The sequence below is a fragment of the Felis catus genome, chromosome C1 (genome assembly GCF_018350175.1).
Source record: "Felis catus isolate Fca126 chromosome C1, F.catus_Fca126_mat1.0, whole genome shotgun sequence".
NCBI classification, from domain to species: Eukaryota; Metazoa; Chordata; class Mammalia; order Carnivora; family Felidae; genus Felis; species Felis catus.
Genome location: NC_058375.1, coordinates 11,669,756 through 11,689,970, shown reverse-complemented (window position 1 = coordinate 11,689,970; position 20,215 = coordinate 11,669,756). Strand labels below are relative to the sequence as shown.

Genomic DNA, 20,215 nt, shown 5'->3' with positions numbered 1-20,215 from the left:
CCAGCCCACGCTCATGCCTCAAACCTTATTCATGCCTCACAACCCTGCACGGCCATCGCCAGGTTTTGGAAGGCAGCCAGCGAAGCTGGCTTCCTCACCTGAAAAAGGTGCCCAGGTAGGTGTAGGTGTGAAGATGGGGTGAGATACGAGTGCAAGCTTGTGCAAGGGAAGGTTCGCTCAGGAGCTGGGTGTGTGAGTGTGTAAGACGTGTGCAAACGCGGATGGCTGCATGTGTGTGCTAGTGTATGCGAGCTCGTGTCCATGAGTGGGTACGGATGCGTGGGACACGCGTGAGAGCGTGCGCGTGAGTGAGCCGCGGTTGCCCCATGAGAAGGGACCCAGGGCTGAGAAGAAGCCCCGCCCAGCCTCTGTGCGGCCAGTGAGCCCGGAGGAGGAGCTGACCCTCAAAGTCGCCTCACAGCCTAAGGGACCTCAGGCAAGCCTTCGGTGAGCCTCAGTTTCTTCCCCTGTTCAATGGGCGGAGTGGAACTGGCGTTACTGCGCTGCGCCAGGCGTCTGGTCCCGATTAAGTTAAGGTGTGTGCTTTGTGCCCCAAATCCTGGAATCTCCGCGTCCCCGCTGCCGGTCCCCTTCCCTGACCTTCAGCCCCCGTCACCAGGTGGCGACGGGTGAGGGTCAGAGGTTCCATCCCCTCTCCCCGGCTCCCCGCCGCTCGCCGTGGCTCCCTCCCTCCCTCCAGCCCGGATCACCCCGCACCCCCGCCGCCACGCCCGCGCCGGGCACCCCCGCCCCGCCCCGCCCCCGTCCCGCCGACCCCGCCCCGCCGACCCCGCCCCCCAGCCGGGGCTGCGGCCACAGGTGCGCGCGGCGGGCGGCGCCGGGCGCTGGGGAAGGGGCGGGGCGCCCTGCGCGCGGCTCTGCGCTCGCGGGCTCGGGGCGCGCGGTCCCCCGGGTCCCCCCGCCCGCCGTGCTGCCCGCGGCTGGCAGGAGCGGGCGCGGCGCGGGAGGCGGCGGCGGGCACGACCCGGCGGGAGCGACGGGGAGCCGAGCGGAGCCCCAGCCCCTTCCCGCCCGCTGCGCCGGCGCCGCGCGTGAGCCCCGGGCCCGCGGAGAGATGAGCGCCCGGCGGCCCGACGCACCCGAGGCGCAGCGGCCCGGCCCCGCGGCCCCGTGATGGGCTCCTGCGTGTCGCGAGGTGAGGGGGCTGCCGGCCCGGGTGGGGGGGTCGGGGGTCGGGGGCCCGGGGCCCCAAGCCGAGGACGCTCGCACGTCCGCTCGCCGGCTCCCGGGAACCTGGGGGGTGGGAGCGGGGGTGGGGGGCGACCCGGCCTTCGCGACCGGTACCACCCCACGCCACCCCACCGAGCCCCAGGGGACGCGGTGCCCCGGGAGGACGGGGGAGGGGGGCAGCGCGGGGAGAGCACGGGGAGGTCACCGCATCCCCAGCCCGGCTTGGAACCACACCCAGGCAGGTGGCTCGGAGCGGGGTCGCTTCCAAGCCGGCAGCCACACACCCCCTGCCGTGTGCCCTGAGGGGAGGGAGGCTCCTGGTTGCTCCTGGCTTCTCTGGAGAGGCGGTGGGGACACCAGGGGAGCAGGCCGACTCTCCTTCCCACACTCCCCCAAGGCACAGGCCTTCCTTGCCCGACGCGGGCACTTCTGTCCCCTCACCCCAGGCCCCTGTCTTCAGGGTCCCGGAACCCCACGGACAGCAATGGGTTAATGGACACGCACAGGTTATAAAGAAGGTATCCCTCCCCCCACCCTCATCCCTAACGCCTCGTCCCCACCCCCATTCGTGGTCAGGGGACTGGAAGGGACAGAGACAGCTGATGTTCCCAGGAACCCCTGGGCCTTTCTTTCTGCCTCTGAGCTTTCGGCCCTGGCCCCCTCTGCTCTCTTGCACTTCCCAAGGTGGTACCCCAGGAGTGGGAGTGAACTGCCCGGAGGGGGTGGCGGTGGAGTCCTGCACAGAGCAGGGGGGCTGGAGATGGGGGAGGGGGGGCTAGGGGGGTGGAAGTGACTGAGGCCTTGGCCCCAGCTCTGCAGACTGAGGCCAAACCCACTGACCACACAGTGGGTCAACCACACAGCCAATAGCTTACTTTCAGGGGTTGAGGGATGAACAGGCACTGGGGAGGGGCCAAAGAGGCCCTGGAGGGGGTCTTATCCTGGGGGGGGGGGGGATGCTGAGGAAGGAGCGCAGCACCCCTCCCCCATCCTCTGGCCTCTAAGGAGCTCATCAGTCCAAGTGGGACGTTCAGGCTAGTAGCTTGGGGTGTCTCAGGAGGGTGTCAGGGCTGGGATCGTGGGTGGGACTGAGGTTGTGTGAGGTTCACAAACTTATTCATTCATTACGCTGATGTCAGCGCGACACCTACTGTGTGCGTGCGGGGTGGGCGTCTAGTGGAGATGGGTCCGGTACAGCGTCTGCCCTTGTGAGGCCTAAAGCTGGCCAGAGGGGAAGGTAGTTTCAAGGGTTCCAAGGGTTCCGGGAGAGTATTTAAGATCCTTGAGGACTGACAGCCTCTCAGTGTGTTTCCAGAAACCGGAAGGCTCTGGGCAGACTCTGGGTGTGGGGCAGCTGGGATCTAGCATTTCCTTGGTAACTGTCCCTTCCGCATCACTTGGCCATCCCGCGCCAGGGACCCGAGTGGACCTGTCTGTGAGCTGGAAGGCTGCAGACCCACTGAACACAGCACAGGGGCCAGAGAGGAAGAGATTCCTGCCAAGGTCCTCTGACCCCCCAACCAGGGGCTGGCACCCTCTGCCGTGCCTGTCTGAGGTCACACAGGCACCCTTCCTTCTGCGGCTTGGGCTCCCCAGTGCCCCCGCCAGATCAGTTGTGTGTTCTAACCTTGTCTGCTTCCTGGGGCTTACAGCCCCAACATGCATGGGGCCAGTTGGATGAAGGTCCGGGACCACTTGAGCAGAGGACAGCTGTGGTCCCAGGGACCGATGCACTAAGTGGAGGCCACCCAGCCTCTAATTGTCACTGTCAGAGTGCTTACAGCTTACCAGGTATTGGTTGGAGCATTTTAGGCACAAGTAGCTAATTTGGGGTAGGTACTATCGCAGAACCCATTTTACAAATGGGGAAACTGCTCAGAGGGGGAGTTGAGTGACCTGAACATAGCTGACCCTGTGCCCTTCGCCTCCTGCACCACACCCCCAACCCGTAGCCCGGGGGGCCTGGCCTGCTCCTCTCCGGCTACAGGCTTCCATGAGCTTCCGAGTGTTGTTCTCGGAACACCCAGTGCCAGTAACAACCGCTGTCTCCAAGCACTTCGCTGTGCCTGCTACGTAGCCCTGAAGCCAGGCCAGGGATCGCGAGCCTCATGCTATGCCCATACTCAGCCCAGAGCCTGCACCCAGGTGGGGCCGCCCTAGCCAAACCCGAGCCCCGGGTACAGGCCACACCTGGCAGAGCCTCCCCATAGCAGCATGGGGCAGCACGTCCCTTCTCTGTGCCAGGCCTGAGAGGTCAGGAGTGCAGACTCTGGAGCTGGCCAGCCTAGGTTCCCATCCACACCATTCGCTAGCTCTGTGACCTCAGCAAGTTACTTAACCTTGGATGTGTGTCTCAGTGCTCTCATCTCTAAAATGGGACTAATACCAGTATTGATGTCCTAGGGTTGCCGGGCAGGGATCAAATGACTTAATTCCTGTAGAGCACTCAGACCCGGGCCTGGCCGGAAGTAAGCCCTCATAAGTGTTACTATTTGTTTCATTTGAAATGTTTTGTTATCACCGAGATAACAAAGAGACCCTCTTATCTGGGAAAGGGGAGGCCTCGGAGGCTTCCAGCCTCGTCCTGCCCTCATGACTGCCCTGTGGCAGGCATTTGAGGTACTGAGGACTTGGGGAAAGTCATGGGGACCAGAGTAAGGCAACACATGCTATTTCCAGGAGCTACTTTGTATTCATCATCTACTAAGCTACCATTTATCAAGGGCTTAGCCTCACCCCGGCTGAGCCTTTACTCCTCTGACCTAGTTTGTCCTCATTCAACCCTGGGAGGGGAGACACGGGGCTCAGAGACAGGAAGAGTCTTACCTGAGGTCACACAGCCAGGACACCGAGAGGCAGGATTTGAATCCAGGTCCGTGGTAGCCCAGCGCCTGAGGAGGGACCCCTTGCCCTTTGCTTTCTGATGTGCCCTACGTGAGAGAGGTACCCAGTGCATGGCCAGTGCTTAAAAAAAAACAACTCTCGAATAACTCACGTGGTTGGGGCTTTGCTGCCACCACTGGTGACAAAGTGTATGGAGCAGGGGGAGTTAATATCTACCTCCCTCTCTCCCGGCTGCAGGCTCTCTCAGGGCCGCCCCATGCCCCTGGCACCCCCCCGCCTGCCCCTCCTGCCCCAGCCGTATCCTCCAACCAGCCCATCAGCCTCCTGGCCTCACCCTGGGGCTCTCAGTGCCCTGGGCCCTGGGGTGAGGGCAGAAATTGGAGACTGAAGCCTTTCTTCTGGAAGGTCAGACATCTATGATGTCTGGGAGAAGGCTCCAGCTCTGAAGGGGCCGGCCAGAGCCACCCACAGTGCCCAGGGCCCACTGACCATGCCCCCGTCCCAGCCCCTCAGCTCTTTCTCACCCTGGCCCTTGCAGAGCCAGTGAGCAGTCCGACATGGGCACTGGGGGAGACTGAGGAAGGAGTAGATCGAGCCTTGTTAGGAGCTCACTGTCTGAGGAAAGAAACACAACCTTGCCCGTGGAGTAGTCTAAGTGGGGAGGCAGGGCATGGACACACACACGTACACACACACACACACATGCAGAAAAACTGCTTGAGGAGATCACCACTGGTTAGTGGTTTGAGCACAGTCTCTGGAATTTCAGACTGATTTAGGTTTGAACCCCCATCTCTGTTCTTATTAGCTGGTGACTTTGCAGAAGTGATTTGACTTCCCTGAGCCTCAGTTTCCCTGTCTGTAAAGTGGGCATAATAGGATCTACTTTGCAGGATTTTAGTGAGGGTTAAACAAGAGATAATGGATGAAAAGGCCTAGGACGGTCAAGGCCTAGGCCCTGAAAAATAGTGGGTGTTCAATAAATAATGGCAGCAAATCACTGCAGGCCAGACTTTGCTCATTAGGGCTAATACAGCCGAGGCCAATCTAGGCAGGCTGCCTGGAGGAGGTGAGGCTAGCACAAGATGAGCTCTAGGATAGCTCATCAAAGAGACTGAGCCACAGGATGGCAGAAGAAATGGAAGGGCCCGTTGTCTCCCTCCCATCCTTGGTTGGGGAATGGAAACGGACCCCCTTGCTCTGCATCAGCTCACTGATGAAGTTACCGCTGTGGTCCTGGTGACCTATAAACAAATGTCCTGGGGAGCAGAAGGGCACTTTGTCCACTCGAGGCCAGGCCTCTGCCAAGCTCAGAGCCACAGCCTGCTGTCATGGCAGTGACTCACCAGGCAGAGAGGCCAAGGGCTCACTCCCGGTGGCCTCCCTCTGCACAGTCCCCACGGTAAGCTCCAGCCCTAGGGGCAGGACCAGAGGTCACCGGTGGTGACCGCGATCTGTCCACCCGCTCCAGAAAGAGGATCTCAGGTCTGAGAGGGGAGAGGGACAGAGCAGCCACCGTTTCCGGAGTGTTTGATGTGACGGGTGCTTCATCCTCGGCAACCCTTTCCTGAGGATGTGGGGACTCTCATCTCACAGGTGAGAGCCCACAGCTCACAGGGGCTGTGACGCATCTGGGATTGGACCCGGGGCAGGGACTGTAAAAGTGTTCTCCTCAGAGACTCGGACAGGGCCTGGACCTCAGCTGGCCAGCAGCACGCACCCGGGGAGCCCCTGGCTGGAGGACTGCACTGTGCGCTCAGCCACAGGGGTCCTGAGAAGCTTAGAGCCCAAGCTTGGCGGCTGTGGGTGGGTGGGGGGCACGGTGAGGACCTTTGCACCCCGGCTGCGTATCAATTACTGTGTGCTTGCTTGCTTGCTTGCTTGCTTTTTAAGTTTATTTTTTATTTATTTTGAGAGAGAGAGCAAGTGGGGCTGGGGCAGACAGAGAGGGAGACAGAATCCCAAGCAGGCTCCATGCTGTCAGTGCAGAGCCCGATGCGGGGCTCGAACCCACGAACCGTGAGATCATGACCTGAGCCGAAACCAAGTTGGGCCCTTAACAGACTGACCCACCCAGGCGCCCCTCCTGTGTGCTTTCAAGAGGAAGTTTACCCTCTCTGGGCTGCTGGGAAAGAACGGGGTTACCTTGGGCCCTCCCTGCCCTCATCCTGGGGTGCAGAGCCCTGGGAGACACTCCAGGGGCAGATGGCAGCCACAATGACTAATGGGCTGGGACGCGAGCACCAAAGAACAGCTAAAGGGGCTAGATGGCTCCGAGGCACGTGTGAGAGGGAGCTGAGCTGCAGACTCACCCAAGGAGCAAGCAGAGAAAACCAGGGTGGGAGCTTTGCAGCAAGAGGGGCTTAGGTTAGACATCAGGAGGAACTGTCTGCAGAAGATGGAGGAGCTGGTGTGAGAAGGCAGGAAGCATCCCTGGTAGGCAGGAGAGAGCTCTGGCTGAAGGCACAGGGACAGAGGACACGTCTGGATGACACCCCTCTCCTTGCAGGATCAAGATGGCCCCTTCCAAGTTGCTAGGGCAACCAGAGGCTTGTCCCTGCTGTGGCCAGGGGAGGTGGGGGAGGGGGCAGGTCTCCAAAGGGGCCTCAGGCCTTGAGGTCAAAGGAGCAGGGTGTGGACCCGGAGAGGAAGGAGGGCCCCACCACTGCCTCGGAGAAGGAGACGCCCACAGGAGCGGCGGCCAGGGGTCCCCCCAGGCCGTCCCCAGCCCCCACCCCACATGAAACACTGTGTTTTTCCAGTTGCTGGTGGTGACGAGGCTGCCGGTCCCAGCTGGGCGAAGAGCAGCCTGTGACTTCACCCTGGGCTGCTCCATTACCTGACGTCTCCATGGCAACCAGCCTGTGACATCACGGGGCCAAAGTCCTCAGGGGGAGAAGGCAGCTTTGGAGGAGGCTCCCAGACGCCAACTGAGGCAGGGGGCAGGAGAGCCGGAGAGGGGCTGAGAGCCAGCAGCCCTCCAAGTCCACCTTGACCAATGACCTTGCTCAAGCCATGTCTGCTCCAGGCCTTTGACACGGCCTAGCAGCTTCCGCAGTGCTCAGCTCCCCTTACTCTCCAGTCTGCAGACCACACAGTTTTAAAACAGCTTCAGGGACGACCAGGGACCCCTAGAAATATTCCGGCACCTCTCAAAGTTCCCCGGGACGGCCTGTAGCCAGCACAACTCTGCCTGCACCCCGGCAGGCCCCTGCTTATGCACTCTGGAATCTCAGGAATGGCCACTCTCAGGCGTTTTTGACTGGAACCCGTAGCAATAAATATATTTTGCAGCACGACCTAGCACACACATAGAAAATTCTTACCACAGGTGCGTAGGCACACTTGTGTGAGCACATGCGTGTCTGTGCAATTTAAAGTTTCATGGGGCGCCTAGGTGACTTGGTTAAGCGTCCGACTTCAGCTCGGGTCATGATATCGCGGTTTGTGAGTTCGAGCCCCACATCGGGCTCTGTGCTGACAGCTCAGAGCCTGGAGCCTGCTTCGGATTCTGTGTCTCCCTCTCTCTCTACCCCTCCCCTGCTCACACTCTGTCTCTCTCTCCTTCAAAAATAAATAAGCGTTAAAAAAATAATAATAAACTGAAGTTTCATGAAACAATACTCAACCTGACTCCTCCGTAGGTTCTGGTATTTTCTGTTTCATTTTATCACTTTTTTAACAGACTCTTTTTTTTAAGTTTATTTATTTTTTGGGGCGGGAGTGGGAATGTGTGTGAGCAGAGGAGGGGCAGACAGAGAGGGAGAGAGAGAGAATCCTAAGCAGGCTCCATGCTGTCAGTGCTGAGTGAGACGTGGGGCTCGATCTCACAAACCATGAGATCATGACCTGAGCTGAAGTCAAGAGTTCGATGCTTAACCGCCTAAGCCACCCAGGCATCCGTATTTTATTCTATTTTTTTTATTTTTAAATGTTTGTTTATTTTTTGAGAGAGAGAGAGAGCACGTGCACACACAAGCAGAGGAGGGGCAGAGAGAGAGAGAGAGAGAGGGAGACACAGAATCCGAAGCAGGCTCCAGGCTCCCAGCTGTCAGCACAGAGCCCGATGTGGGGCTCGAACCCATGAACTGTGAGGTCATGACCTGAGCTGAAGTCGGATGCTTAACTGACTGAGCCACCCAGGTGCCCCTATTTTATTTTATTCTTTAAAAATATGACCTAGTAAGCGGCTTGCATGACCCACTGAAGGATGTGCTCCTGCTTGACCACCACCTTGGAGGGACCTGGAACACGGTCTTTGTACACATGGAGACTCTGAAACCCAGAGAGGGCCAGTCCCAGCTCAGGGACACGAAGCCGGGACTCGGGATAAAGAGCAGGATGTGTGGAATGTTCCCGTGTGCAAGCACACGGCTCGGCCCACACTCCTCTTGGCTCCTGGGTGATTGAGCTCTGAGTTCAGGGCGTGGGAATGTCAGTCCTGACTCTGCCTTCCTTTTCTCCAGTCCTGCTTCAGACAGGCTCATTCAGACCTCCCTCAGCTGCCCGCCTGCAACCGCCTCTGGGCCAATCTCAGGGGATCCTGAGTCCCGTCCAGTGTGGATGGAGACTTTCACCTCACACCCCATTTGGTGTTCCCTTTGGCCGTCCAGTCAGGACTGGCCGCACCTGAGGGCCACAGCCTGCTTTTTCCTCTGCGGGCCTCCCTCCTCTCTCTGGGTCCCATTCTCCTCTGACATGTTGGGGTCTGGCATGAGGAACTTGTAGAAAAGTGGCCAAGATATTTTTATCCATCTGGAGTTCTAGTGATCTCTGTTGGCTCAAACTGGCTCACTGTTGAGGCCAAAAAAAATTTGTTTTTAATGTTTATTTCTTTTGAGAGAGAGAGAGAGAGAGAGGCAGGGAGAGAGGCAGGGAGAGAGGGAGACAGAGAATCCCAAGCAGGCTCTGCACTGTCAGCGCAGAGCCTGATGTGGGGCTTGAACTCGCAAACCATCAGATCATGACCTGAGCTGAAATCAAGAGTTGGACGCTTAATCAGCTGAGCCACCCACGCACCCCTGTTGAGGCAAAGTTTAGTGAGCAATGTGCAGGCCCTGTGGCAGGTGCTGGGGCTGTGGTGGTGAATAAAGCTGACGAGGACCAGCCTGCAGACAGCTGATGGTCTACGGAAAGACTGTGAATAAGGAAAGGGACATATACTGTGTGGTGATGGGCACCATAAGATCACGGGGTAGGAAAGGACAGGTGTCATTAAACAAAATGGCTGCGGACCTCGCTGAGGTTCTAACATTTGAGCAGAGACCCGAATGCAGTGTGGGAGTGAACCTGCGGCTATGTGGGAGGAGAGAGTTCCAGCTGGAGGAACTGAGCAGCCAGTGCAAAGGCCCTGAGGCAGGAATGTGCTGGGCGTGTCTGAACCATCAGTGTGGCTGGAGTGCAAGAGGGAGAGAGGTGGACGTTGAGGTGGCAGGGGGACCACAGGTCCCAGATTAGCATGTGTGAGTTCTGCCAGGGGCCATCTGGGGGGCCTGCCCACTGCAGGGAGATCTGACCTGGTTTGACCTCTTCCATTCTCAGCCCAACTCCCTTGACCCCTAAAGTTGCCCACCTTCCAGCCTCTGAGGCCTGGGGTCCCCTTGTCCTTCATGCAGCCCTCTTAGGGGGCACCAGCAAAAGTCAAACACGGCCCCTTCCTCAGTGTCCTGTTGACCCTTGAGAGACTCATAAGGCAGGCCGTTCCACTCCTCTTCCCGGCCCAGCTGTCTCTCCCCAGCTGTGCAGACACCCAGCCAGGGGTGGGGCGGGTGGGTAAGGATGCTGGCCTCTCTTGTGCCGGCATCCCAGATTTCTGAGAGCCCCCTCACTTCACTTGTGAAGTCAGCAGCGTCAGAAGGGTGGTGGATGGCTGGGGTAGAACAGCCTGTTTCAACCACCTTGAAGAGGGTGTTTGCTTCCCCTGCCCTTGACAGTGGCTTTCTTCCAAGTGGGGTACCCGGTACGTCTCTGTTCTGCTTTGGATCCTGGTAGGCAATACCTAGAGAACAAGAATAGTCAAGTGTCCATTCTACAGATGAAGAAATGGAGGCTCCAAGAGGCAAAGTCAAGGTCCCACAGGTAGTAAAGGGCAGAGTTGGGATTTGAACGGGGCGATCTGGCACCAGGGTGTCACCCAGTTGTCTCTGGACCAGCTCCTCAGGAGCAGACCCTGGAATGAGGATTTGGGTGCAACTGGTGTGTGAAGGAGATCTTCCAGAGGAAACCAGTAAAGGAATGGAGAGAGCAAGGCAGAGGAGAGGGGCCGTAAAGGGTCTGTCGCCCTGCGAGGGTGGCTGCAGCCCCATCCCGTGGGGGGGGGGGGGGACTCTGAGCTTTTCAACCCCAAACAAAGGGTCATAAACTCGCCTCCGGTTGCCAGAGAGTGGCTCACCCGAAGGAGACACGGTTGCTGCCAGTTGGGAGCCAAGCCCATGGGGCAGGGGCTGTGAATGCGCAAAAACAGGAGGAGAAAGCGATCCAAAGGCACAAGTGAGGCCAGTCTGTCCTCCGGCTCCCCATCCTCCCCTCCCTGCCAACACCTCCCGAAAGCCCCCTAGTCACACTTCAGCCCACGGCCCAGCCCTGCCTCTGGGAGCACCTGATACCTTCCACCTCCGCTTCCTCCAGGAAGCCCTGCTTGCTTCCATGCCATCTGCTCTTGCAGACTCTGCCTGGGCTACCTAAGCCAGAGGAGGGTGGTGGGAGCTAGCGTCCAGCACAGGGACGCTGCAGGCTGGGACCAGCGTCCTGCAGAGATCCCCCTCCCTGCCACGGCCCAGACACCCCTGCTCCTCCAGTCTCCCAGACTCCACGGTTTTGTGCAAGCCGCACACCCCTCCCTCTGCCCACAACACCTTCCTCCTGACACCCCCTCCTGGCTAGCTCCCCCATCCGCGTGAGGAGTCCGTTCCATCACACCAGGAGAGGGGGTGAAGAACGGGAGCACTCGTGGGTGCTCCTGCCCCCCCCCCCCACCGCCCATCAGCCTTGTGTTTGAATGAGGGGCTTTGGGACTGGTTTCCATGCAACTGGGAGCTCCCAGAGGGCAGGGATGAAGTCTTAATCCCGCCTCTGTGCCCAGGTGCTTGGATGGTACAGACATGTATTAAATGGATGCTTAGTGGGAGAAGAAATGAATGGATGCATAAATGAATGAATGAATGAATGAATGAATGAATGAATGAATGAATGAACCAACTAGAATGTCAGCTCCGTGAGGGCAGAAACCATCTCCGTCTTGCTTGTCATTGTTTGTCAGTGTTCCTAGTGCCCATAACAGAGCCTGGCACGTAGTAGGTGCTCAGCTAATGCTTTGGAATGCATCAGAAAGAAATGCTTCCTCAAGTGAATGTAAGGGTGTTCCCAGTTACCCTCTGGAGGTGGAGTCCTCTTCAGTTCAGCCCAAGAATTCAGTCCAGCAAACCCCACTTCTTCAGTTCAGCCTGTCATCCCTTCAGCAACTTCTGCAAGCCTACTATGTGGTAGTCCCTGAGAATGCATCACGATGGGACTGGTCCCTGCCCTCCCACACATGCTTTTAGCAGACAGCCTGTGCTAACTGCTATAATACAGGCAGAGGTCATTCCACAGTGTCGACAGAACACCCTCTGGGTGCCAGGCCCTGTTCTCTGGTCTTTGCTGTGGTCTCTGCTCTCATGGTCTCGCATTCCCGGAGGGACCGGACACTTCAAAACACAAGAACGTCAAAGAGTGCCGGCTGCTGTAAAGGAAGCTTGGCCCCGGGGGCAGGGAGGGCCCCCTGAGGAGGTGACCTTGAGCCGAGACCTGAGTGACACGGTTCAGGAAGATCTGGGTATGGTGTTCCAGGTGGAGGGGATAGCAAGGACAAAGAACAAGTGGGCCATTTGGGGAGCAGCAGGGAGGCCAGAGCTGCGGGAACAGGGACCAGGCTGGCGTGCAGGGTGAGGGGCTGGCTCTCCGGTCAGGTTCAATGGAAGGAAGCCAGCGGCAGGTTTTCAGCAAAGGTGCAGTCCGACCTGTAGCATCCCTGGGCGGCGGGGTGGAGAGGGGGCTGCGTGCCAGGAGAGGAAGCAGGAGGCTGTGGCCCTCTTGGGGTCCGGGTGAGAGAGGGTGATGCCCCCTCGTGGGCAGCAGTGGTGGGGATGGAGACGGGAAAATCCGGAAGGGAGGCTGGAGAGAGAGCCAGTAGGGCTTGCTGGTTGGGAGGCTTGGGGGAAGGCAGTGCGGAGAAAACTGGATTTTTGGTTGGTACAGCTGGGTGGACCATTGCATCATTTTCTAAAATTGGAGACGTGGAGGAAGATGGGCCCGAGTTTCCTTGAGACACCTGCCGGGCACCCGTGAAGGGAGTTGGAAATTCAGTGTGGGGCTCAAGCAGAGTCAGGGCTGTGGGTGTGAATGTGGGCGGCAGCCGCTCGCTCTCCCATGAGACGCCCTGGGAGAGAGGAGGGAGATGAGGAGCGGCCGGGAGGGAGCGGAAGGGGGACCACGGAGGTGGGAGGGAAGCCCGAGATGGGCGTGGCTTGAGAGGGAGGGAGGGGCTGAGAAGCCAATGAACCGCTGGGCTTGGCCAGGTAGTCAAGGGCTTTCTCCGGAGAGGCGACCCGAAGAGGGTGGAGGAGGGGCACCTGGGTGGCTCAGTCGGTTAAGCGGCCGACTTGGGCTCAGGTCGTGATCTCACGGTCCGTGAGTTCGAGCCCCGCGTCAAGCTCTGTGCTGACAGCTCGGAGCCTGGAGCCTATTTCAGATTCTGTGTCTCCCTCTCTCTCTGACCCTCCCCTGTTCATGCTCTGTCTCTCTGTCTCAAAAATAAATAAACGTTAAAAAAAAATTAAAAAAAAGAAAAGGGTGGAGGAGAAAATGGGAGTCCAGGAAGTAGAGGTCGAACACAACTCTAAGCTTGGCCTGGAAGGGGTTGGAGGATTGGACACGGAGCTGGGGGGAGCTGGGGTCGGGACCACCACACCGGGGCCAAGAGGGAGACAGACAGACCGGACGATCACAAGAGCAGAGAGAGAGCAGAAGTGCTGGGTGGGGGGCAAGGCCAGGTCCCAGTCCCTGGTTGGGACGGCTGGTCTGGGCTCGGCTCAGATGGGGTAGGGATAGTTCTTCCTCTGTCATAGGAGGGAGAGCCGATGGTGTGGGCAAAATGCGGGCGGGGTAATGATTTGAGGTAGAAAAATGGGGCCAGGATGGAGCCTGCCGAAGGCTTCTGGATCTCAGTGAGGGATGGGGAAGAGTCAGAAGCAGGGTGTGGGGTCGGGGGTGCCAAGGTTGCCGGTTTGAGAAGGAAAGACGCCGGAGGGAGTCCACCTGGCAGGAAGCAAACTTAGCAGTGATGGGAGACAGGTGGAAGGGTCCCCAGACGGTGTCTTGTGCGAGGCCGGTGACTTTCTCCAGCGACATGCAGGTCCAGGCGCAGAGCAGGCAGAGGGGAGACTGAACACGGTTGAGACTTGAGGGCGTCCGCGAAGGAGAGCTCAGTTCGCAGGCTGGGCCAGGGCTGGGCCGGGAGGGGAATGAGGGCACCAGGGGCTAGTGGAAAAGAGGAGGGGAAATGGATTGGAGGTCTCCATGAGGTCAAAAATTCTGGAGTGTGGGTGCTGGAATTAGGGGAAACGGAGGAACAGGCGGATGGGCGATAATTCTCCTGGAGGGGACCAGGCGGGAGGAGATCTAGCCGGTCTCCTCATCTGCCATGGCCTTGGGTCTCTGTTTCCTACAGGATGACAAGGGATGATAATATCGTCGTGCCCATCCCCATAAGGAGGAGAGTGTGCGGTTTTTCTGAGTTTCTCCTGTCATTGTATTTCCAGATCTGTTCACAAGTGCCCACAAGGACTGCCCCATGCCCCAGGGCACGGGTCCTCTGAACCCAGACTTGCCCTGCAGCCATCCCCCTGCTGTCGCTCCAGACCATGTCACTGGCAAGGTAACTGGTCACCCTTCATCCCCACCTATGCCCTGGTTCCCAGAGTGTCCCCTACAGCTCCCCACGGGGACCTGAAACCTTTCCAATCTTCCCTTCCTGCCGCACTTGGCTACTTCCTGTGGGATCAGAGCCCCCCAAGGTTTGGTACTCAGTTGAATGAAGGTCTGGGTCACCCTGGGCATCCAGGACCTGGACCTGGGTTGTTTAGAAAAGAGAGTCCTGCCTTGGAGATTTTCCCACCCAAATGAACTCAATCTTGCAGATAACAAGTCCCCCCACCCCACCCCCCCACCCCCTACCACCAGCCCACCAGCCCTTAGCAGCCTGCATTGCCCTCTGGAGGGTAGAGTGCCATTCTTTTTTTTTCTTTTTCTTTAAGTTTATTTAAGTAACCTCTGCATCCAACGTGGGGCTCGAACTCACAACCCTGAGATCAAGAGCTGGGTGCTGGGTGACTGAGCCAGCCAAGCGCCCCCAAGGAGTGGCATTCTTAGTCCGGATGCATTAGGAAGAGCTTGCTGGGGGTCTCAAATCGTGCTGCATAATTTCCACCCCCACCCCAGAGGTCGTGGCTTGGACCTACCTGTTGATATAATTATTATAATATAATATATTTTTAGCGCATACACATGCTAAGTGTCATGCTGGGCACTTTGCATCATGTCATTTGCCTCACGACAACCCGTGAGGTAAATGGTAGTATCACCCCTTTACAGAGGAAGAAACTGACGTTCTGGGATGTTAAGGCATTCGGCTAAGCGTTCCCAGGTGCAAAGTACAGAGTCAAAACTCGAACCCCGGTCGGACCACCATTGCCTGCCCCCCGCCCCCCATCTTTCCCCCACACGGCAAGGGAAACCAGGGCACGACCCAGGAGTAGGCAGACCCCGACCTCGGAATACCAGAAGGCCGACCGACACCACCGCCCCGGGCTCCAGGACCTGTGCCTTCTGCTGGCACTGTGTGCCAGGCCCTGCCTGACCCTCTTTCTCCTCTCGTTTTAGGACAAACAGATGGATTTCTGTTGGGATCCTTGGCAGGTCAGTGCGTTTGCCCTTCCCCCGGTCCAGCCAGCCGCGGCTGACACCGTTGCCCCTCACTGTGCAGTGCCCAGCCTGAACGCCCAGTCCTGCCGGCCCTGGGAGAGGGGGACCCTGACGAGAACAGCGGGGTGGGATGGCCCTGTGGGGGAGGGCACAATCCCTCAGGGAGGATGCCTCGTGGGGATGGAAGTGGAGAGGGGGGTGCCCTCTGGCAGGTGCGGGGGGGATGTCATCTGACACCTCTCTTCCCCGCAGAGGTGCTTCCAGACCACCAACGGCTACCTGTCTGATTCCAGGTCCTGCTCCAGCAACTACAATGTGGCGGCTCTAGCCACTTCGTCCCTTGTGGGTAGGCCCCGACTGCCCTCTCCTGCCCTGGAGTTAGCATGTCCCCCACCCCTGGACACTAGCCGTGGGGAGGGCAGAGCTGGGCCGCAGAGGGAAGGATCGCAGCCCCGCCCGAGTCACCATTTTCCAGATGCCACGCTCCGGGCCGGGTTCGGCCAGGGATGGTGACTTGGTGCTCCTGACCCACCCCCCCCACCCCCCGGCCGGGTTAAGTTGTTGGGGTCTCCCCGGAGCCCTGAGGAGCTGGCCCCGAGTCTTCAGATCTCTTCAGCAGATGCAGTCTGCCCGTCACCCCCCCTTGGGTCGGGTTCCCTAGAAGCAGAGCCCCAGACGAGGATTGTGCGAGTGCTTTATTGAGGGGTAGTTCTGGAGGGCAGAGTGTAGGAGTGAGGGCAGCAGGGCCAGGGGAGGGAGCCCAGCAAAGAGGGGGCCGCACGAGAAACCGTTCTCGGCCTGATACCCCCGGGGAGCTCAGGAGCACGGACGGACGGAACCACTCCCGGTGCTGACGGATGCTTGGATATTACTGCCCCCCGTTGGTCCCTTGTTGCCCCTGGGAAGGCTCTCCAGCCTCTGGGGCGGCTCTGGGTGAGGCCGCTCCTCTCAGCCAAGGGCAGGCTCTGGGGAGAGCTGCAGGCGGGAGGCAGTGGCAGCGGGGAGGTGGGCGCACAGGCCAGCACGGGGTCTGCCGCGCAGGTGGCCCAGAGCACACCTTCTGGGCCGTTCTCAGCAGGCCAGCCTCTTTGCTCACAGGTCTGTCCCACGTACCTCAGGCTCATGTCTCCTTAAATCCCTCACGGCCCTCACGGCCCTCCCTCCGTTTGCCTGGACCCTTTGCCACCTGAAACCCCTTCCCTCTGCAGGGGCCCTGCGGGGGCCTCTCGAACCACCTCCTGCAAAGACCTTCGCCGGTTGCCCGCACATCTAGCTTGGGGAGGGGGTCTCCGCCTTCTTCCTCGCCTCTGTCCTCCCCATTTTCTCAGTCTTATGGCTCCGGTTTCCTTGGTGGACACCCCGTCTTGCTTAAATATTGCTGTTCCTTGCGTCTTGGCTCTGAGACCCCAGTGACTGTGTGCTCAGCCTTGGTTCAGAGAGACGCTGAATCATGCCTGACAGCCCTTTCTGTCAACTTCCACATCCAGCCAGTCTCCTCCTGAGAACCCCTCAGGCCACCCGCACCCCCCCACCACACTGCCCAGCCCCTGTCCTGTCTCTTGCTTCCCTTCAGTGGTATCTGACAGAGCCTCATCTCCACCCTTGGCCCCTTCCCTAACTAGGATGCTCTTCCTAAACAGCAGATCTAACCTGTCACTCTCCTGCTCATTAGCCTGCTGTGGCTCCCCATTGCTAGAAGGAAAACGTCAGAGTCCTTAGTCTAGCCCCTGAGGGGCTCTCCAGCCTCTTCCAGTCTTAGTGTTGCCCCCACGTCTCACCCCTGGTAATCCTGGAATCACGCCGAATTCTTCCATGCCTTCCTTCTCATCTCATCTCTGAAATAGCCTCCAGTCTTGCCTTCTTCTGTCCAATGCACCTACAAACCTACCAACCTACCTGTAAAGCTCAAACCCCAGTCCACCTCTTCCAGGAAGCCTACCTGGTATACGGCACCCCACGCAGGTCCCCCCTGCAGCAGAGCTGGCACTGGGCTTGGCACAGGGGATGCTCTCTCAGCACTTATTAATTAATGCATAAAGGGAGAGGACCAGGTGGATCTCGAGTGGATCTTTGGGTGGATCTTCTGGGGCAGAAGGGTCTAAACCTGGTCAAAGGGAATGAGGGGTGTGGCAGGTCTGGGGAGGAAGCACCAAGTGGAGGGGAATATTGCCTGAAAGCAGGATGCTGGTGGGGGGGGGGCAGTGCATGGGACCTCCACATGAGTGGGGAGCATCTAAGTGAGGTGGGGGGCCTTGGGGCTTGGGGCCCGTGGGGTACAGAGTGGGCACGGGCATTGGCTGGGCAGGGGGACTTGCACAGATAGATACAGGGCTTTGTGGGTATGAGGCTGTGAGGACGCGGGGCGCTGGGTGAGTACACAGCGATGAATGATTATAGGGCATAGGTCATTGGGTGGGCCTGAGGCACTGGGGGGGCCTGGGGTAGCGGGGGTAGGGCCCTGAGCTGGGTTCTGTGTCAGAGCGGTCACCCAGCTGCCCTCCATGCCCCCAGGGGTGGTGCAGAGCATCAAGGACCACATCACGAAGCCCACGGCCATGGCGCGTGGCCGCGTGGCTCACCTCATCGAGTGGAAGGGCTGGCGTGCCCAGCGGTCGGGCTGGGAGCCATCCCCGGCTGAGGATGAGCATTACTGTTGCCTGCCAGACGAGCTACGGGAGGCCCGCTTTGCTGCAGGTCAGAGGTTGGGGGCGGGGGGGGGGGCATGGGGACGGGACCGTAGGGTCTCTGGTCCTTAGGGGACCGAGGGTCACCACCTGGGCGGTGTCTAGGCAGGGCAAAAAAAAAAAAAATGCCAGGGGGTGGACGGGGCATCAGGTGGGCGCTCTGATCACCGGGGCCTGGATGGACAGCCAGCCCACTGCAGAGTGCCAATGCGGCCTGGCACCGAGGCCCTGCCCCCATCTTCTGCCCTGTCCCTGCTGAGCTGAGTCCCGCTGTCCTCCCCCTCCCCCAGGGGTCGCCGAACAGTTTGCCATCACAGAGGCCACACTGAGCGCCTGGTCCTCGCTGGACAACGAGGAGCTTCACCCCGAGAACAGCCCTCAGGACGTCGTCCAGCGACAGGGTACCTCCTGGGCCGGCGCTGGGGCGGGGCGGGCGGAGCGGAGCAGGGCCTGGGTGCCTGCCCTGCCACCAAATGCACCGTGACCTCGGACCACCCCCCGCCCCCCTCTCCTCAGCCTTGGTTTCTGCATCTGTCCAATGGGGCTGGGGATCCTTGCCCTGCCCACTGCCCAAGGAGAGCTCTAAGGGTAAAGGAGAGAAGAATAATAGTAATAATGCATCGTGGGGATTGAGTGATTACTGTGTTAAGTGCGTATTGTATTATCTCACTTAATCCTCACGACACCTCTACGAAATAGGTCCTGTTATTGTCTCAGGGAAACCGAGGCACCAGGAAACTTGCCCTAGGTTACACAGCTAGAGGCATCAGAGCCAGGACCTGAACCTTAATCCCTGGCACAACCAACCAGTCTCCTAGAACCTCAGGTCACCCCCCCCCTGTTACTGCTTCAGCAGGGCTTGGTCCTGGGTGAAGCCTGCATACGAGCTACTTCATGTAATCCTTCCTCTGACAGCGAGGGGAGGGAAGGGAACGGAGGCCGGGGAAGAACATTGTCCCAATTTTCAGAGCGCAGGATGCAGATTCGAGTCCAGGCAGCACGGCCTGCTTTTAACTCCTCCACTCATTCCACCACCCCTGGAACCCCCAGGGAGAAACAGGGGCTCAGAGAGGTTCAGTGACTTGCCCAAGGTCACACAGCTCAGCAGTGACAAAACACTGGCCTTCACCTTCCCTCACACACCAGGAGAGGGTGAGGAGGGGGTCCGGGACTCCATTCCTCATGCCTCCTCCCCCTCCTGTTGGTTTTCCAGACCTAGAGAACCTCTACCTTCAGGACAGTCTTCTGAGCGGCCCCTCCCAGGATGACAGTCTTCTGGCCTTCTCTTCCCCTGGCCTCTCCCCCGATGGCTGGCCCTCACCCGATGAGCCCCCCATCACAGATGCCGACCCCCAGGCCCCCAGCCCTGAACAGCAGCATCGGAGGCGGCTGCCTAGGGGCCCGGGGCCTGAGGGTGGGGCCCACCTGCAGGGCTCCCTCCCCTCGGTGGACAGCATCTCCCTCTCGGAGGAGGAGGACGAGGTGTTCTACAACTGAGGTGGGGGCTACATGGCTCAGAGCCTCCTCATACTGTGACCTTGCCTGGGGGGCAGCCCGGGCATATCAGGACGTCGGGGTCCGGGCTGGGCGACTCTTGACCCCTCAGGGCAGGCAGAGGGTGGGTGCAGAAGGGATGGGGGGGGTCAGCACTCCTTGTGGACCACTCTGTGCCTCCGTGGACCTGCCCCAGCAGTAGGAGCCATAATCCCCCTTCTCCCTTCTTTACTTGGCTCAGGTGGGCACCTTCCCCCGCAGGGTTTCTGTCATCAGTGGGCTCAAGGACTCTCAGCAGACACCAGGGCAAGCTGCCCAGAGGACCCTGCAGCTGGGCCCCCAGGCAGACGCAGAAGGGCCTAGGAAACCCACTCGGAGTGGGACCTGGGGCCCCTGCCCTGACCCCGGGGCTCAGTCCTTCCCCCTCCCTCTGTGTTCGTGCCCCCCTCCCTCAGAGGTGGGACAGCCTCTCTGGTAGCTAAGTGTGTGTTCCTCAGTTCCCTTCTTGAGAATCTCTGTCTCTGGAGGGTCTGTTCATCCCTCACTCTCTGAACCTGCTCCCTGGTGCCCCTACCCCCTTCCCTGCACCCTGGAAGGTTCTCTGCAGACATTAAAGTGGTGGATTCACCCAATGAACTTGGCCTGGTCTCTGGGGGAAGGTGTGTCCTTGGGCCCCTGGGATAAGGGGGTTTTAGAGGGACTCGGTGGGGGGGGGGGCCCTATGCCCCGCCCCCCCCCCAACAGGTGGTTCACCCACTGCCAGCCGGCCCGGAGAGGCCCCACGGGAGATGCCCAAGATTCTGCGGAGCACACACGAGCCACACCCAGGGACGCTGCTTCATCAGCCCAGGCTCAGCCAAGGAGGAAGCTGGGGCTGGGGTGAGGGTAGCTGGACCACAGGGTTCTTCTTATTCGTGAGGACAAGCGTCATAAGACCTGGTGAGGGACCTGCTCTCCTGCTTATTTAGGAGCAGTGGGAGGCCAGGAACCCAGGCCTGCGATGCCCACAGGTGGCCACCAGGGGGCCCCCAAGAGCTCGCTCA

General features: G+C 59.4%; 1 protein-coding gene across 3 annotated transcripts; it reads left to right on the top strand.

Annotated features, from left to right (window-relative positions):
* The first annotated feature begins 411 nt into the window (after window positions 1-411).
* Window positions 412-19,804, top strand: FAM131C (family with sequence similarity 131 member C). Of its 3 annotated transcripts, none has more exons than XM_019836244.3 (7): window positions 412-536; window positions 13,833-13,948; window positions 14,953-14,988; window positions 15,247-15,340; window positions 17,506-17,688; window positions 17,969-18,079; window positions 18,892-19,804. In XM_019836244.3, the coding sequence occupies exons 2-7, from the start codon at window positions 13,865-13,867 to the stop codon at window positions 19,173-19,175; spliced, it is 792 nt and encodes a 263-aa protein (XP_019691803.2). In that variant the 5' UTR covers window positions 412-536; window positions 13,833-13,864; the 3' UTR covers window positions 19,176-19,804. The 3 variants fall into 3 exon arrangements, with proteins under 3 accessions (XP_019691803.2, XP_019691805.2, XP_023113941.2); XM_019836246.2 differs by lacking the exon at window positions 412-536 and adding an exon at window positions 903-1,156 and having other exon boundaries at window positions 15,288-15,340; XM_023258173.2 differs by lacking the exon at window positions 412-536 and adding an exon at window positions 911-1,156.
* Window positions 19,805-20,215: the final 411 nt, after the last annotated feature.

Bases quoted from the DNA above. Each gene is read 5' to 3' on its own strand.
- FAM131C (XM_023258173.2), top strand. From the start codon at position 1,135: ATGGGCTCCTGCGTGTCGCGAG. The intron at 14,989-15,246 runs GTCAGTGCGTTT...TCTTCCCCGCAG, and splicing joins TCTGTTGGGATCCTTGGCAG to AGGTGCTTCCAGACCACCAA. The intron at 18,080-18,891 runs GTACCTCCTGGG...TTGGTTTTCCAG, and splicing joins GGACGTCGTCCAGCGACAGG to ACCTAGAGAACCTCTACCTT.